Below are 19584 nucleotides of genomic sequence, written 5' to 3' on the forward strand. Positions count from 1 at the left end.
TATTAATATTTTTGCAGGTCTCATTTTATCTTATTTGGTGCCCACATTATCTCAACAATTTGATTTGGAAGATCTTCTATTGTGAATTATACCACTTTTAGAAAACCATTAGTCTCTTTATAAATTAAAATACTTTCTCACTTCTATGTAGGTGGTGCCTTTTCTTGTGAAGCTTAAATCAACATAATAGTTTTTAAAATTTGTGGAAAAACTGACCGATCACTTTTTTTCCTAGCTTTCCTGCTAAAACAGAATTACTCTTTTAATAAAGGTAAATGTTCTTTCTCCAGAGAGCACTCTCCAAAATCTTCATTTCATATTGGGTTAGAACTCCAGGGCTCCACGTGGGTACAGATCTTTCTAGAGCACAGCCACATATGGAATTAGAAGTAACTGCATTTAGTGTTCATTTTCCAGGTATTCTATCAGATATGTTACCACAGAATACAAACTAAATAAGAAATGTCTGAGGGCTTTCAGATGGATAGTCTGTTAAAGGCATGAGTGCTTGCCAGTGCTGAGTATCTTGAGCACCCCAATTTGGCAAACATTTTACCTATCTGAGACCAAAAATCAGACTAGCCTCTTGAGGGACTCTGTGCAGAAGTTCTCCCAGCATGCTTATCTGGTGGCACTGGGAGCAGACTCTACAGAAAAGACAATTGTGGCCACCACCTTTTTGAAGTTTAAAAGATTTTTTTTTTTTCATTTTTTGGAGTTGCATCATTCTGAAGAGGAAGAGAAGAGGGTATTCTAGCCTCCAGAAAGCAAGACTCCAGTGAAGAGTGCTCTTACCTAGTATAGGGAAGGAGCTTGTGATTTCTTTCTCTACTTCATGTTGTTTGTACATCTTATCTGTAATTCTTTCATTTAAAATGCAGAGCAGTTTTTGGACCAGGAATTGGAAACAAGGACTCTCCATTTCATGTCCAGGTATGCAGCCTACCCAGAAATCTACAGTCCTAAAGCTTTTCTTCCTTGCTCTCTGTCCAATGAACCTCAAATTCACTTTTCAGTTAGGAAAATCCCCAAGAGTGGAGGCCTGAGTCTCCTCAAGGAGAGAAGGAATAAAATGTGGACTCCTGTGAGCATGCTCTGACTTGTGCACAGGGTATGTGCCTTTACCTCTCACGATACCAAGAAACAGTTTCTTGCTACAGTACCAAAACAAGAATAGGAGAAGAACAAAAAACCCCTCCAACCTTGTACACTCCTAGTTATCAGCCACTGTCGGTTCAAGCACTTCCTGATGTGATTTATATTTAACAGCTCTCAGTGAATTATATTCCACTGGCAATGTATCTGCTACACCCTTTTTTTGAGGTCTGGTTTTAGATTTCTTCTCAGAATAGGATTCAAGACACATTGCCATTCTTCAGCTTTGCTTACTGATTAATTTGGTGTAACAGAGCCTGCTGATCTGGAGGAACTAACTTGAATGTAGAGTTGGGCTGGCATTTCTTAAAATGTCAAGTATTAGGCTTAGTAGTTGGCATGTACAGAAGGGGAAGAAAGAAATGCTACTGAAAGAGTTTACTAGTTATTAATTTTCCATTATATTGAAATAAGAGATAGGAGAAATTAACCGAGATGTGCAGTAGTGGAAAATGTGTTTTGTCTTAATTGACTTGGTTGACTAAATAGCACTATTTTCCAGTGTCACATACACAAATGACTTGACAAGAATCATTATGTCTGGGTTTGCACTTCCTTTCCCTGGAAACTGTTATTAAGATCTAAGTGCCAGCAGAAGTAAAGCTTTTAATCTCCACCTGCTATGACATTTTATCATTATGAATTCCAGTTCAATGTAGTGAGCTGAAGAAGGTGCATAGATAAAGGGGGATACAATTTACTTTTACACAAATAATACGTTACTCCCAAATAAATATTAAACCAAGAATTGTAATAACATTAACCATTACTCTCTTTTAAATGTGTTTTGCTGAAGGACGTTTCAGAACTGTAATCACAATTTCAGGTATAATGAAGCACAAATAAAGGGACGTTTTATTTCTTTTAGCTTTCAGTAGTGAGGTGAAAAAAGGAAATATTTTTTAGCTGTTTGCATATTTGTCCTCAGCCAAGCTCCCCCCTGACAAAAAGAGTATTCAGAACTTTTCTCTTGTCCAAAGGGGAATTAGCAACTGAGAATGACTGCAGGAAGGAGAGCATAGCTGTCTTGCAACACCATGGGGAAGTCATAGAAGAAGAGAGTTTTATCATGCTCATCCATACTAGAGTATCTTCCTCACTTTAAGTCATCCTGGCCTGCACTGGAAGGGCATTTTCAACACTCTGGGACATACCTCTCCTCTTGCTACTTGCTTTTAGGAATAAGAGTACCTTGGGGCCTACCCAATTGCCTGTGTAGATGTGTTCGGCTGCGTGCTGATTCCAGGTGTGTTCTGGGAGGTCTGCTCTAGCAGGGCACCTCCAGATGTATTATGAAGAGGGCAGTCTTTTCCTGAGAACACTGTAAAGACAATCCTTAAACAGTCTCATTGACATAGATAGCAAACCTTTAGTCAGTAATGCATTGGCACTGTATCTCTAGGCCACTACCTTCCTGGGTAAGGTCACAAATAGAGAGAAAATGTTCACAGGATGCGATACACAGACCTGTGAAATAATGAAATAATACAATAAGGAACAATGTAGACACAGATAGTAACATTCCTTTACATTTGGAGGTAAAATATCGGGCTTGTGCTCTCTTTGGAAAATGAAACAGTTGTATCTCGAAGATCATATAGAGCTTCTCATTTCTGTCTGGGTTTGTGGTCCCAGGGCTCTTGTATCTGCATACAGATTGGTGTGCCCAAAAGATTATCTGGTAGGTTTAAAAAAAGGCTTCTAAAAGCCATGTCCTAATTTATGACAGCAAATATCTGGGGGAAATTACTACAGCCTTAAATGCACTGTAATCTGATAATTCGCGTGGCTTTTATCTCATTTTAGAGTTCAGATTCACGTCCTTGTGACAGATACCACAATCTTCAATACACTTACATTGGAAAGGAGGGAAGGGTAATGCTGCTGATGCAAGCCCTATTTCAAATTTCTTGACAAGTCACATAAACACAGAGTCCAAGCCCTCAAAAATTCGTGGTCCAGTTGTTTTGAATAATTCCCAGATATGCTCTTAGTTGTATCCAACAATATTTAACAGCGAGCAGGAGGAGCATGGGAGGGACGAGCGGAAAAGGGAAATCTGATCCATAAAAAAAGGAACCTTGGGTTTTCTGGTGTTCTCCTGGCTGCGGCTGCCATCTGGTGTTGTGTCAGGCACGGTGAAGTGCATGGCTTCAGTCGCTGCTCAAGCTCCTACGAGAATGAACTGTGTCTGGGTACAGGGGCAGGATGAACAGGACAGACCCATCCCTCCAGGGGACAGCAGAGGAGAAAGATCTGACTCAGCAAGTTGAGGAAGGGCTCCTACTAAATTAGTAGTCAGGTAGTTGAGGTAGCATCACTTTGAATTAACTGCTTTACATGGTTAAATGTGGTCTTTGCTAAGCAAACATAACAAAACATAAACCTTAATATTCCACTGAATTAAAAGCGGGTAGGCTTCTGTTCATAGTTGCATTTTGGCATTCTTCTCCTTTCACTTAAATGGCTTTATGAAAGACTTGATTCCTAACTAAAGTAACACTGGTGTAGGGAGAATTATCTCAGTGTGAAAACCATTACTGCAACTGTGCAAACCAAGAGTAAGCATGACACACAACGTATAAATTCAAGCGACTGTAGAGTCACCAACATAGGCTTTGATCTTCTGGAACAGGATGTACAAACACCAATTTTTTAAATCACATATTCTTAGCTTGCATTGTGGTAGGAAATGCTTTTGCTCTGCTGTGGGATATCTAAACCATCCTCTGCAAACAGGCAAGAGTTTGTAGCTCTTTGACAGTGGCATAATGTGCTCTCACTTGAGTTTGCTTGTTTTGGATGTTGCACGTGGCTTTGAAGCATGTCGTTGTGTGCCCTGTTAAAGTAGCAGGAAGACACTGAGAAGAGACGACATTTCAGAAGCTCCTGATGATATTTGAGAGGCTGTGGATCTTTGCACAAAGATTGTATAAACCCATGAGTGATGTGACAGACCACATGGACTGTCACTTTTGGTGCAGGACAAGCAGTAATCCACAGATCAAATGGCTGGTGTTATCTGGGTCATCTGGCTGACTGGCTCTGCCAGGGACTCCTGAGTGTCACATCACTGACAATATCCTGATGTCTGAAGTCTGTGCAAACAGAGCAAGTCATGCCAGCTGCTGTAGATCCAAAACCAATGGCCTGTTGGAAAGCTGCTTGTCAGCACTTCAGCAGCAGGATCAGGGTTGTCATTTACTTTATTGACAGGTAATGACCAGAGCTGAACTTGTGGATGGTTTTGAGACAATGGGAAGAAGCCCAGGAAAAGAAAGATACCTCCCTTATTTAAATTCCTTTATATTGATGTAACAAGTTGACGTTTTCTATCTAGTCAGAATGTCTAATTCACATGTAGACATTAGATTATGCAGAATTAAATTAATTAATTTCAGCCTGGAGAAGAGGAGGCTCAGAGGAGACCTCATCACTCTCTACAACTCCCTGAAAAGAGGTTGTAGCCAGGTGGGGGTTGGTCTCTTTTCCCAGGCAACTCTCAGCAAGACAAGAGGGCATGGTCTTAAGTTGTGCCGGGGGAGGTTTAGGTTGGACATTAGAAAGAATTTCTTTACTGAGAGGGTGATCAAGCACTGGAATGGGCTGCCCTGGGAAGTAGTGGATTCTCCATCCCTGGAGATATTTAAAAAGAGCCTGGATGTGGCACTCAGTGCCATGGTCTGGTAACTGCAGCGGTAGTGGATCAAGGGTTGGACTTGATGATCTCTGAGGTCCCTTCCAACCCAGCCAATTCTATGATTCTATCAAAACTATAGCTTTGGGTCACAAGATATGAGGAATAGTCTGTATTTCATAGGGGAGGAAGGAGGGGCCAGGGGAGGGATTTTCTGCAGGGCCACTTAACAGGGATTGTTGAGACTCAGAAGCCTTTTATGACTCTGTCTTTGCCAGTGTTTCATGATGGGAAAGCTCTGAAGGATTCAATCTACTGGAACACTCTGAAGGAACAAAGCTTTGAGTGTTAGTGTAGACAACAATCACAATCAACAGATCAATAAATAGAGAGGGGTAATGAACAGGGATAACAGCCAGAACAGTATGCTAAGGCTACCTACCCTTTTTCATACACATGAGTGCTAAAAATCTGCATTACTAACTGTAGTACTGATTGTGTTAGGTGTGGGCTAAAAATCAGTACCCCTAAATCTGAAGAACATTGCTAAGAAAAGCAGAGGGCACTGTAGCCCTCTGGGGATGTAGTTGACCATTCAAATTCTCACCATGAAGGTGAAGGGACTGACTGGTTCAATTTGCCCATGTGTTCCTTTAAATTCCAGTAGTAGCTATTGGAATTTTTTACTTGCTCCAGTTACTGCTGTCCTCCTTCTTGCACTTGTAAATTTTGAGTCTTCACTCAGACCTGAGATTCAAACCAGAACAGAATGGCTGAAGTCACGAGATGTTCACTGAAAAGCTCTGTAGGAAAGGTACCTGTGTACTGGACTGTTGATGTATTCAAGAGAAATACTCCTAACCTTAGTCTGACAGTCTATCTGCTCTTTCTATGGTAACTGATTTTTTTATTGTCTCATTGTCCAGCAAAAACTGTAAATACGTAACTTGAATTATTAAAAAAAAAAAAATCTAAGATTATGCCACTTCACCTTTCATAGCAACAAAACCAGGTATTTTATTATGTTAAACACTCAGGGACTACCTCTCATCATCTCTCAAAAGCATTTTGATTACAAAGCAATTATAACTTCTGTTTTACTACAGAAAATACTACAAAAATTTCCCAAATGGCAGACTAGCACAGATTCAAACTTAAAAATTACATTTTTTGTTCTTTTGCATCATTAATGAAGTGGCCACATATTAGATAGAGTTATCTGAAAAGATAATGCTTAACAAAGCAGCAAACAACAGGGAGTTCTGATCCCTCTGAAAAAGAGACTGAAATTGCAAAGAAAGCAGACAATTGATAAAAGCTGCCATTTATAGAGTGAAAAAATGAGAACAGTCTCCATTACGAATAGACTGAGAGGGACAAGATGGGAAATTAATACAAATTTTAACTCAAAGAGCATTATCAGGAAAGCTAAGTGAGAAAGCTACATGCTTCAACCTGCTGATGGGTCTTCATAACAAATCACAAGCAAATCACAGATCACAAATCCTAAAGTTTGAGCTCTGAGGTTGGAGATGATTAATGCAGCACAACTGGAAGGTGTTGGAATATCCACTCTGAAGAAACTACTGCAGGTGCAGATACAATCCCATTTATCTAAAGGCATAAGAGTTTACGTTCTATGTACACCATAGGCCCAGAAAGTGTTCAACTCAGAGGAAGTCTGAAGCCCACAAATCCAGATTATTGGGACCCAGCATCCTGAACGTTAAGAAAGCAAACACATCTGAAACTGCTGCTGCTAAAGCATAATTTATTTCAAATGTCTCCTCCCACCTCAACTGTTTTTCAGCCACTGTTTTACAAATAAGTGAGTTTTAAAACATGATACAGACTTTGTTATACAAAAGGCAAAAAACTGGTGCATTAGACACACTTCAAGAAATTATGAATCAATTACATCAATTACAGCAATAAAGTTAGAGAGAAATGATCAAAAAAGTTTCTATCCTTGTCAATGGGAATTTAAAAAGTACAATAATGTAAGTCTGGCTTTTTGACAAGGCCTTTATAGCAGGCTGTTCTCATTTATGGTAATCATTTGGCATTAGATACAACTAAGTATTTCTGCAAAATCTGCAAAAATCAACTGATACAAAAGACTGAAATTTATAATCAGAGACCTGCTGAAACATCAAAACAGAGAACACCATTTTCCAAAATAAAAATAGTGGGAAAGCAGTACAAAAATTGAGGTCTTCCAAAACATTGCTGTGTCTTGACTGGATCACCAATGTAGGAACTTTCTGTAGGAAACTTTAGACATGGAGAAATCAGTCTAAAAACTGATCTAAATTTTAAAGTGCATTAGTTATCTGAACAGTACAGATACAACAATCCTAAATACAAAAATTCAAAGAACCAGTTCAATTTTTTAAGTATGTCTTAGATTTATAAACCCTTTAGGTTTAGACATGGATCTTCTTTTCTGCCCGTACAGTCTAACACGATGGAAATGGCCACTGCTTTCATAACTTACAGAAAATTATGTGAAAAATCGATTATGGGCTTATTTTTCTGCCAGCTGAGTTACTGAGAACTCTTTATCAGATCTTAATGATTCTTTAGTCTCTGAAACACACTCACCTATGGAGAAACTCAAGCAAAATTACCAGAAATTATAACTGCCAAGAATAAGATAAAGGACACAGTATGAGCTGACTGCAACGGTCAAATGGAAATCACAGTTGATCTTACTTTAAGTAAGTCCATTTGGTGATAGAAGGTGTGCTCAGTGCCTATTTCTGGGAGATGCACAATAACTGTCATTTTTGCAACCCTCATGAATTTGCAAGTATACTGACCACATAAGAGGCTAAAAGAGACTGTGTTTGTTTATGTACTGTGAGAAAGGCAGAATGATGACAACAAAAAAAAAAAAAAAAAAAAAAAGGAAAAGAAAAAAAAAAAGACAGCTAAATAAAAAAGGCTTTAAATTAAAGCTGAAAGTAACTCAAAAACATTTGGAAATGTGTGAGCTAACCTCTATAAAACCTGTAACAAGGTAAGAAAAAAGATACACTGATGACACTGAAGAAAGCAACAGATGGGAGAGAGAAAGGCTGCATGAACGAATGCTTTCATTTTTCTAGGTTCAGGATTAGATGTGATGATGCAATGCTAAGACAGAACTTTTTGTCACTTGTGGAACTAGAGACTCGTATTTATCTAGGTGTTAAAAAGCCTCTTACTATGTCTCTCAGTGTAGTACAAAAGCTGAAAATATTGTGTATATTTTATTACTTTTATGGATATTTATGCAATTGTGATGTTAAATAAAATACTTAACAGTAACAGCTTATTTAGAATGTTGGTCCAGTCTCAAAACACTACTTAGCTAGCAGTCACACAACTACTGAAAGACTACCATCTATTTTAACCAGGTTCAAGGTGTTAAAAAAACACCACATGGGATTGAGACAACATTATAGAATTACATTTAAGGTGTAGTTTTGGTATTCAGTTAGTTGCATCATCCCTTTGCAGAGGAATTATTTGAAGTGCTTTGGCTATTCTTTCTCCTATAGCTCGACTACTTGCTGCAATTATTCTTCGAGACATCAGATCAAATGGGCCACCTGGAAATCAAAGCAAGCAGAGTAACTACCTTTTATCTGGAGAAAATACAAAGTAGGTAAGAAAATGAGCACTGAAAATATAAAGTTTAAATGACACATTACTCTTTAAGCCCAAGTTTTGCCCTGAGATAAAGCTGCATTTAATATAGTGGGTATCTCATGTAAGCTACATTCAAATTCTCTTTGGTGTATGCTTACTGTTTTTTCCACTTTTCCAGGTGCTCAGAGAAAGGAGTAAAAGCTGACTTGTAGCTTAAGAACATACAATTGACTCTCTTCATCAATTAACTGGATTGGAATTCTGTTTAGTAGAGAGAACTTGAAAAGGGGGTAGAAAAACCTCTTTGTCTTTTAATTTCAGATGTGTTTTTCTCCCAATTAGCTATTTAAAGGATGGAAGACTGTCATGCATGCCTGTGTATTTACCTGATACATCCAGCAGTACTCCACCTGCTTCAGTAACAACAATTCCAGCCCCTGCCATATCCCAGCAGTGAATTCCCATTTCATAATAGGCATCAGCTCCACCCGTTGCCACAAGGCACATGTTCACAGCTGCTGTACCAACAGCTCTAATCCTAAAGGAGACACAGTTGTTTTTTCAGTTGAGCAGAGTTTGTAAGAAAGTCACAGTGTCTGTGCAGACTGCACAAAGAACACAGAAGCATCACACATAAAAAGAACTGAACTAGAGAAAATCCAGTGGAATGCTGCAGTGAAACAAAACAAAACATTCAGAACAAAGTTTTCCTTAAGAAGCTTGAGGAGCTCCCCAAAACACAGATTTCCAGAAATTACATTTATGAATTCTATTAAACAATTTTGTTTTAGAGTGAGAACATATCTTAAAAAAAAACCTTAACCTAAAGCATATTACAGGAAGTATCTACCCATGCAACCATAGCAGCTGTTCTATGATTTTTCAATACAAAAAGTAGAGCATACACTGCTCTCAGTGTTGGAAAAAAAAAAAAAAAAGTTACTTCAGTTTCTCTGGTGATGTTCAGTAAGTAAATAACCTTGGAAAAAAAACCTTGACAGTAGTAACCACAAAAAATAAATCTCACAGTGTAAATTTGGTCTGGTTAAGTTCATCAAAATCCTCATGTTATGAATTTCAGTTTCTTTCAGAACTGTTGATGCTCTTACTTAGTAAGTGTGACTTGTACAAATAATGGCATTTGTTTCCATTATCAGTAAAATGTACATTTTACATAAATTGCAACTGAAAGCAGCAAGATTACTGCAAAAGACTATACATAAAAAATTTAGAAGATTACTTTTTATAAATAAAATAACACAGCTGACCTGACAACATGTATTCCCTACTGTCAATTTAGTATATATTCTTTCATGACATTAGAAGACTTTCAAAGTAAAAAAAAAATAATCTACCTTTAAAGTGTCAAAACAAGCATTCTAAGACTCTCAGCATAAAACTACAACCTCTTTTAGATGAGAAACATGAGTGGGGTTGAGTATCTGAAATCACTTTTAGACATAAAATGGTTTGCAGAAATGTAGGCATTGGCTCACGTGGAGAAGAATAAAGGGAATGTAACAAAGTAAGAACATTTTATGTGCGATTTAAACTGGTTGGACAAACAAACAAAAAATAGTATGGTGTTGAAAGAGCACTGGAAGATCTACTTTTGTCTTCTGATACATATTTTTAAAAACCCAACAATTTTCATTGCTATGGGGAAAAGAAACTAGGAAATGTAATACACCTTCTGTCCATCCAGTTTTACTCTCTGTGTGCTTCTGAAAAAAAAAAAACCAAACCCAAAAGGCACAGAATTTTATTGAAAAAGTAAAACATACTTAGTTTCTCTGCAGAAGCTACTGGACAAAAATATGTAAATAATATTTCATATTTTAAGATGTCAAACATAATGCAACCAATTCTTCCTAAAAATGTTCATGTCTACATATTTACAGTATTAACACTATCAGTAAATATAAAACCCAGGAAGTATCTTACCCATGAATAGGAATACTGAGAAGTCTTTCCATGTTAGACAGGATTATTTTTATAGTCTCTGGATCACGATTTGATCCCAGTTCTGTTACTAAGAGGGATTTTGTAATGTCTGGAAAACAAACAAGCCTCACTTTTTTAACAGCACAGCTTATATAATAACAGCAACCAGCAGAGTTTACTTCATTGCTTTCTTACAAGGCTGAATAAAAGTGAGATATTTTAACGTAAGTATTACATAGAATGTATAATGATCTGTTCTTAAATGGAAAATGGCAGTAAAAATACAGTGAACAAAGCTGGTTCAATTTTGAATATACATTAAATGATGTTATTAGTAACACTTTTATTTCTGTAAAAATTAGAACAGAACTTAGATCTATAAAGGTCCCACTTGAAGTGCAGATTTTGTTTTACATAGGGTAGTGAGTATACAAGAGTGATACTAATTTAAACCACTATTTCATACCTGGAATAAGTTGAATTGTTTGGCAGATTTGTTAGAGACTCTAATGAAAAATCACAGATATATTACAGACATAGAAGGTCTGTAAGGTTAAAAACAAATTTTAAAAAACCCCACAACATACAGACACATAGGCAATAAAAACTTCAGTTGTTGAGTCCTGATATTGCAGAGAACACAGGCATATTATATGCATGAAAGAGAACATAAAAGCTATTTCTTGAAACTGAACAATAAATGGCAAAAAAAATCCACCTGTTCTTGCAAAAAGAAAACTAGGAACCAAGAAACAGAAATATATCCAGATCTAAAACTGCTCATGACTCATTTGCAAAATAAAAGTAATTATTAGAAAGAAGCTACTCAGTTCAGCTTACCCTCTTGGCCTGATACTTGCAGTTTCTGACCATTGCAAAATGCACCTTTTCCTTTTCTGGCAGTATACATCTTGTCTTCTACACAACTATACACAATACCAAACTCTATCTGAAAGAAAAAGTAAAGATGTCTTGAGGCTTTTTTCCCCCCTTTCTTCCTGATTACTGTAAAAATACAGATATCAGTTATAATTAGCAACAAGGAATTAATTTGGTTTTGACTGATTAGATATTAAATAATAAAAAGTATACCTTTTTGTTTACAACAAAGCCAATTGAAACTGCCACAAATGGAAACCTACAAAACAAAACATTTCACTAATTTATAGTGAGACACTATGCTTCTTTCATTACCATGCTTACTCATAATTCAAACAATATGGAGTTAAATGGAATGTGTATTTGAAAAAGAAATTTGGACTATATAGAAAATACTAATTTTCTGAAACTTGTCCAATTTCCTATGAAAATAGACCAAATAACACTCAATTACCATCTAGAATACAATTTTTCCACCCACTGACACTAAGCCTGGTACATCTTAGCACTGTCATCCCTGTTACAGCTGTTATTAGATTAGGGACTGACAGTTTATAGCCCAAGAATACAAGCAAGCCTCTATGCTACTAACCCTTCTCAGAAGGAACAAGCTGGGCAAAATGGTCTCATGAAAAGCATCAAATTCTCTTCTCCCCCACTTCCACCTTATGTGCCACATACAGTAGGAACAGGAAGTCAGTATTACACTGAAAATGCCTGAAAATACACTGAATGTTTTGCACTCTGGTGCAAAACATCACCAGAAAAATCACTGATGGTACTTTCCTTTCTTTCACAGTAGCAGCTCCTAGATATCAGTTCATTTGAAATTTCTTAGAAATCAGCACTTGGAGCTGTTACAGTTTCTTGCCAAAGCTTCTCTGAGGGTGTCAATTCTAAGTCCTGTTGCTTCACTATTTAAATCTGCCCATCCATCTTTGGCACTCATGCCAAAGGCTGCTGACTCCTATTACACAGTACAGGTTACAGAGTGTGACTACTGTCTGCCTACAGAAATACTAAAATGATTACAAAAACTGCCCAATAGCTCTTAATAAATGCTGTAACCATTGACAAGTTCATAGTATTGCTTTAAAAGACATTTATAAGTGAAAAGAAAACCTTACTTCCATGGAACTGAGCAAATAAGGTAATCCACTGAAATTGCTAACATAAAAAAAATGAAAGATGGACCTGTGTACAAAGTTGGTAGTTCCATCAATAGGGTCAATAATCCATGTGGGGTTATCAGTCAAAACGCTGCCCTGTCCAGCTGCAACAGATTCTTCTCCGATGAAGCTAGAGTAGTAAACACATTTAAAAGATAAAAAAGAATTGCTTAAAATGTCTGAACTACAACACTGTTCTTGAAGTAAAAATCCTTAAAGTAAGACAGTTTTTTGTGCCAGTAGTCAAATGTAAAAAGCTGAGAAATACACAAGTTATCTACAAAGCACCAACCCATCTGAACATCAACATTTATGATGGCAGAGGTAAGCACAATTTGTGGGGAAATTTATGTTTTAACATCCATTACTGGAATTAAGCATTCAGAACATGAACATTTTCATTTTTTTTTTCCTGTAAAAGCATCACCAAATTTTGGTCTGAATACCTGTAGCTGAGTTCCAACTTCCAGTTCATTTTTCTATAAACCACTTCTTTTTAGTTTATGTTGCAACTGAAGACAGCATTTGTGGTCATATGCATTTGGTTAGACCACTGCAGTAACTGTTATATTTGTAGTGTGATTTCAACCCAAATATGTCAGAAAGTTGTTGCTCTCAGAACTGTTTAGTTTTACAGGTATTACAAAAATAGTAACATGGTCAGGGGATGAAGCCCAAACCAGAGCTGCTTCTGAAGAAGACAGCAGAGTGCATGCTCAACCATAACACTAAACCTAGGGAACACAAAAGCCACAGTGCCACAGGAATCCACATTTCACATGTTTTGCTGCTCATGAATATATTTGTTTTGAACAACAAAATTATCTGATTGAGTGTAAGTGGGTGGAACTCTGTCTTTTGCATGGTTTTGAATTTATCACAGATTACTCAACCCATGAAAAGCATTCCTCAAGCACATGCTTCCCTCCACAAACATGCAAAATGAGAAAAACTGCTGAAAGTAAGTAAGCTCCCTTTAATATTGACCAGGAGTTTTATGATTAACTATGGAAATGACAATGACTGCTAAGAAAGAAACAGCATGTTTCCAAAAAACAGCAGATCTTCACAAACAGAAGAGAGAGAGAGAATGGTTATTTAGGTAAATGGTTAGGTTATTCTAGGTAAACTCATTAGAAAGAGAAATTCAACACCAGTATGTCTAACATTGTATCAATTATCTAATATGAAATGAAGCTAAAAATATTCTAAAATGTTTATCAGTGTCATGGAAAAGTGTTATTTCAAGGTCATTCCAAAAACCTCTACACTTAAACTAACATGGTTAGGTTACTGACATTTTGCATCACCTCAGATGTTTCTTGTGCATATTTATTAAGTCTCACACATACAACTACAATAAGAAAATATCCAAGAAAATGTAAGGAAAAATTAGCTAACCTACTTTTAGTTAACTGTATTAAATTTCAATGTCAAAATGGGAAAGCCCCTTGTGAGTAAAAGTAGGTAAAATACAGATAATTCACTCTTCCAGAATAACCTTATCTGGGGAAGGAGGGCATGGGAAGATTTTTTTTTTTTATTTAAAAATATCAGGTTTTTTAATGACTGATTTTCAGTTATGCAGAATGAATTCTTTTAAGGATGTCTGATATGAAAGATTTGCCAGAGGCACACTCAGTTCCATGGGACTCTTCCAGCACAGTCAGTGAAGGGATCCTACAAGAAATTTGCGTTCTGGGGCTTCCAGGTATCTTGGGCAACCTTTGATTCTCCCAACACAAATAACAAAGAAGCTACTTACAGGTGATTCAAAACTTTCAGCTAAGTCTTGAACAAGGCTAAATTTATGTCAGTAGACCCTGGGTACACCTTGATTTGTTACTACAGCCCTGGGTAAAATTTCAACTCACTAGTACTCTAAAATACTCAATATACAGAGGATAAGGTAGAGTTCTGTAACTTTCCAGCATGTCAATTTGAACAAAATTTTACCAAGCAAAACCATAAACCTTCCATTTTCTTCTTCCAGTCACCTCTTCTCATCTATCAAAAGTGTACTGATATAAAGCCTTACCTGTGAGAAGGATATTTTTCTTTTATCAAAGAAATAATGAAGTTTTCTACTTTTTGATCAGTTTCTGTCACTAGATCTACTGGTGAGCTTTTAGTCATAACAGATATTTCTTCTTTGAGTGCTCCACGGATTATCTGTTAACACAAGAAAAAAATCTTTAGCCATTAACAGCATGGAAAATATTAGTTTTCCCCAAAATTTGAGCATCTTTTTACTGTCATTTTCTATACTGCACATCCATAACACAATCACAAGCAGTGACAAAACCTAGATTAACTGCAGGATCTGAGGCTTACCCTTGCATCTACCTCCAGACCCCTATTCAGCACAAACTTTTATGTGGCCACTGGTACATGAAACTGTTTCATTAGGGTTTTAGGTTTATAAATGTAAATACCAGAGTTGAATGAAGAACTGAAGACTGAACTTAAATCAGCTATTTTTAGCCAGACCATGCATTTATGACCTTAAAACCATCAGAATCAGCTTAAACAAGAGCCCATGCCTCCCAGCTAACAAAATCAGTTTACTATAACTTAGAAAGATTTTCTGAGGGAAGACTTTAATGAGGTTGTTGCAGGGACAATGTTCTGCAGATTCTGCAGCTCCAGGGAACAGAATTAGTACATGTGCCATCTTGTCTAGCTGCAATATTCAAATCTGCCAAGAAGAACCACCAAGAACTGAACATTTGGTAATCATGCATGCTGAGGCTATGCCAAGATGTGCTGACTCTTCCCTGTTTTAAGCCACCTCAGATCACAAATGGGTGAAGTTCTGCCACTGCAAGGGATGCTTATTTATAGAAGTAAAGCAGCCTTCATAAAGAGAACACGATATGGTATCTTGTGCCAACAAGAAGTCACTGTATAAAGTTGACTGAGGTGTTTGAAAGAAAGACTGCTTAGAGCCTTCAGGTAAAATAGTAAGATAGACAGGTGCAGTTTAAGGGAAAAAAAAAAGGATTGAGAATTTCCTTTTTTTTTTTTTAACAAAATTTAAGGACCAAAAGATATTCCTTAGTCTTTAATCAGACTCTGGTCCGAAGAAGAACAAAGCTGTTTTGTTAAACTGACCAAGCTGTAAACATGAAAGACACTAAAATCTTGAACTTGAACACCACTGAATAATTCTGTTAATTTATGTTTTTGACAAAATACTCCTCAGAAGACTATCCAACATTAGCATATATGTAGTTTTGAATGACCTTTAGACTAAGTAATATTATTTAATAAATAGTTTATACTTACCTCCCCAGCTTTCCTTGCTAAAGTAACTGCATAATCCATACATTCTTGCCACGGATCTGCCATCTTTTCTTAGATATATAGCCTACCAAAAGGATAGATTAACAGAAAAATTATTATAGCTATTATTTTAGATATTCTAATTATCTATTCCCTCTGTTCCAGAATGCACTGTATTCTCCTTGTTAGGAAACTGAAGCCTGTCCCATCCCTTAACCTGAAAAAATAACTTTAAAAGTATTAAAAGTTCAGTCTAATATACCAGATTTTTCCCCCCTCACATTTTGTGACTATCATAAAAGCATAACACAAAAACATCCACAAGCACAGAGCCTCAGACTTGAAAGATACATGCATATACAAAATTCTACATTAGGAAACTGACCTCAATGTACATAAAGGCTCTGAAAAACAAATAGTGTGGTTACACACAAATATACTCTCAAATACAGCTCAGGGCCTTTTTTCTTAAAATACTAGATTCTCCACTGTAATTTATTGGAGCAGATTGCTGACATACAGCATAGTCTATTTTTAAGTATGGTTTAAATGACTTTGAATATCTTAAATTAGAAGATTGGAATTTCAAACAAATCTGTCCTTCTCCTGTTTAAGACCTCTGTGCTTAGTTCTAGGGGTTTATTCCAAACACATATATGAAACAGTTTTAATTCTACATGAGAAATTTACAAGATCCCACACTCATTTAAGAATGTCTTCATTTTGGCAAGTATTATGAAGCAATACAGGCTACCTTATATTCTATATGCACCTCTACTTGCATGAGCAAAGGAAATGCAAATCAGCATATCATCCATTATTTCTCCTACACCCCCAACAGACCACACATTCATTCAATGATTCAACAGTATCCTGGATTTTGACAGTCTGTTTCATTTCTGAGAACCTAGCTTTTACAGAAGCCTTCTGGGTACTTCCTTTTTAAGTGACTAAGTCTTTAAGTGATCACCTGGGCAACGGTTTCATAACACTTGCAGAGTCACAAAGATGAGATAAATGATCATTTTAAAAAAATTAGAACTGAAACAATATTAAAAAACTGTGCCATTAACATGACCCACAAGTCCCCAGTCCAATCACCCTCATCTAATGGTCTTTCCCTTGGTCTGAAACAGGTGCAGATGGCAAGAAAAGCTACGCAAAATGCAAAGGGTATGATGCCTCCATTTTGCTGATAATGCTCTTTACTGATCGTGTATAAAAGCACTAAAGTTACTACTCTGATATTCATAAACGATTGGTAAGTGTTAGTGGGGCCTAAACTACACGGATATCCAGCACAGCAGAGGAAAAAAATACATTAAAAACGTCACTAAAACACTAACTCCAGAACACGTTTTCTCGTTAAGTCCGAACGCCTATACTGACTGGAAGAAGCGTATTTTTTTGCCCAGCTTAGTTTTGTACTCTCGGCATGCCCTGTGACGAGCTTGCCTCGCTAACAGAGCACAGAGGTCTGGACCCCGGGCTGGAAGGACCGAAGGGCGGCCCGGCACTGCCCGGCTCGGGGGAGAGCAGCTCCCGCAACGCCGAGCGGCTGGGAGGCTGCGCCCGGCCCCAGCCCCCGGGGCAGAAGCGCATCCCCCTCAGGGCACCCCGAAATGGCGGCCAGGGAAGGAAAACAAGACTCACCGCTGCCGCGATGCCCCGCTGTCACCTCCACCCTTGCCCCGGTGCCCGCTGAGGACGGCAGCCGCGCCAGTGCGCAGGCGAAGCGCTGAACCCGCCTCCTCCTGCGCGGTGCCTCATGGAGGCGGGGCAGGGTCGCAGGCCGCGGGTGCGAGCGGTCGGGTGGCTGCGCCGTTAACTTTAGAGTTCGGATGTTGAAATTGGGTCTTTAATATCTCATTGCTTGTAATTAATTGGACGTGGGAGAACGAAGATGCCGAAAATGTTCTCCCGTGGAGCACGCGATTGGCGTTTACCTGGGCTTGGGGCGGCCGAAGGCGCCACTGCTGAACACGGGAGTGCGTTGTTCAAACGTGAGGAAAAAAGAGTGAAGGGCCGTATAAAAAGGACAGGAATGTACATGTAACCGTCCCTTCGGATTAAAACGGCATTTAATCAGTTCGGTTTACGGTGTATTGGGGTTTTTTTCTAACCCCAGAACCATCATCACAGCTTCCTTTCCCCCTCACTAGCTCCTGATGACAGTTCTGCCAAGGAGGATAATCCCAAATCAGAGACAACTGATACCTTTATGTTGTAAACACGTTTTCCAGAAAAAAGAAGAAAAACCATGGCTTTCAGACAAAGATTTTTGAGAAAATTTTGCAGTTGCAACGATGCATTTGCAAGATTACTATAATCAAAGTCATACAGAAGGAAAAAACTTTCCTTTTGTATTTTCATTTTCTATGGCCTTTTGTCCTTTTTCGTCAAGTAAAGATAAAACACTTAGGTGTTGCGTTCACAAATTGGAACTGATGTTATTTACTCTCAGATGTAAAATGGTGATCTACTGTAAATAGGACAAGGGTTGTAATTTCCATCAGGACTTCAAATGATCATCAATGATCTGCACCAAAGGAAGCTGCCTTACCCCTCTTCCTCACTGCCAGTCCAACCCACGCCTAGGCACTTGCTCAAGGCCAAACAGGGGTAGTTTTGTCTTTCCCACACCAGGGAAGATACAAATTCCATTCCCAGCAGTTTTGCTGGGTGGCACAAACCACTGCACGTTCTCACATGACTTCCTTCCCATTTGGTAAACAAGTATAGTAATTTCAGACTAGTTTTTTAGGTACTGGCATTCATTAAAGAACTGCAGCAGTGATAAGGTGTGTTTTCATTAATTATTTTTCAAGTTCTCCATTACAAGGTTATACTAAAAGCATACAGCCATTTGAAAGAGGCACTTCGGCTCTGATTCAGTGTTTGCTGAAGCAAGCTGCCAGACAGGCTTCAGTACAAGTTAACACTGGACTGCACTGGTATGGCTTCTTTGACATTACTAAGAGTATACTTAACATAGCAAGTAATTTACAGCCTGTTTAAGGGGATCAGAAATTCTGCATTGTTCCTAAAATCTGCAGTAGTAAAACAAAAAAGAAATGCCTGATATTATCTCCTCATAAGTGTAATAATTAATAAAATGCAAATTGTAATTTCCACTCCAGCTGAAAGGAATTTGTATTTCATGGAAGAGGCTACTACAAGGAGAACTGAGCTGCAGGGAGATACATTTTTATGTGACACCTCATCAGCAAGATGAGCAGAGGTGATCTATTGATAAACAGTCTTCTAACCAGGCTAATCACATGCCAGGACACACAAAGGAAACTGATGGAAAGTGTGAGATCACTGCCTGCTTTCTTAGTGTGATGAATTATTATTTCTTCTTTGCTACATTGCCCAGCTGATGTTAAAGGTCACATATCCAAGCAAAATTCAGCTCTGAATGTTAATACAACCCTTCCTAAACTGTGCTGAACACTGCAAGTATATGCCAGCCAATTTTGTAGCAGCATTTGAACTGGAATGAGGCCATGAGCTGCCACCAAGAGCATTCTCAGCAGTAAAATGCTTGCAAAACCTTGACCTTGTGCATTCTCTAAAATTATTATACAGATGTAACTACCAAAGACCTAGATATTCACTATTTTAATAGTTCGGCTACGTGTACCATTTATTATAAAATTATTAAGTATTTATTTTGATAAATTCCTCTTCTCAGTTAAGTAACACTGCATGACTTTTCTTTGCATCTACTAGAAGTGAGTTTAACATTTTTTTAAAATTAACTTTGAAGTGAAACAGTTCTGACCCTTCTAAACACAAGCCTGTAAAATTAATGATGGTTTCAAATGTCAAATTTATCCTCCAAAGGGGGAGTGTTTTTCTTCAGACCCAGTTGCT

The 19584-nt window shown here is 37.7% G+C and overlaps 1 protein-coding gene across 2 annotated transcripts; it reads right to left on the bottom strand.

Annotated features, from left to right (window-relative positions):
- Nucleotides 1–6543: 6543 nt before the first annotated feature.
- Nucleotides 6544–17463, bottom strand: IMPA1 (inositol monophosphatase 1). 2 transcript variants are annotated; one of them, XM_071737855.1, is made up of 9 exons: nt 17359–17463; nt 15709–15790; nt 14459–14592; nt 12446–12550; nt 11465–11510; nt 11213–11321; nt 10373–10481; nt 8815–8966; nt 6544–8388 (listed from the first exon to the last, which is right to left on the bottom strand). In XM_071737855.1, the coding sequence occupies exons 2-9, from the start codon at nt 15769–15771 to the stop codon at nt 8270–8272; spliced, it is 837 nt and encodes a 278-aa protein (XP_071593956.1). In that variant the 5' UTR covers nt 15772–15790; nt 17359–17463; the 3' UTR covers nt 6544–8269. The 2 variants fall into 2 exon arrangements, with proteins under 2 accessions (XP_071593956.1, XP_071593955.1); XM_071737854.1 differs by lacking the exon at nt 17359–17463 and adding an exon at nt 17026–17182.
- Nucleotides 17464–19584: the final 2121 nt, after the last annotated feature.

Source organism: Heliangelus exortis, chromosome 2 (genome assembly GCF_036169615.1).
Source record: "Heliangelus exortis chromosome 2, bHelExo1.hap1, whole genome shotgun sequence".
NCBI classification, from domain to species: Eukaryota; Metazoa; Chordata; class Aves; order Apodiformes; family Trochilidae; genus Heliangelus; species Heliangelus exortis.

Coding starts and splice junctions, on each gene's coding strand:
- IMPA1 (XM_071737855.1), bottom strand. CDS start 15,771: ATGGCAGATCCGTGGCAAGAATGTATGGATTATGCAGTTACTTTAGCA. Junction 11,322..11,464: donor GCTTTGTTGTAAACAAAAAG/GTATACTTTTTA, acceptor TTTTTCTTTCAG/ATAGAGTTTGGTATTGTGTA. Junction 8,967..10,372: donor CTCAGTATTCCTATTCATGG/GTAAGATACTTC, acceptor TGTCTCCTTTAG/GATTAGAGCTGTTGGTACAG.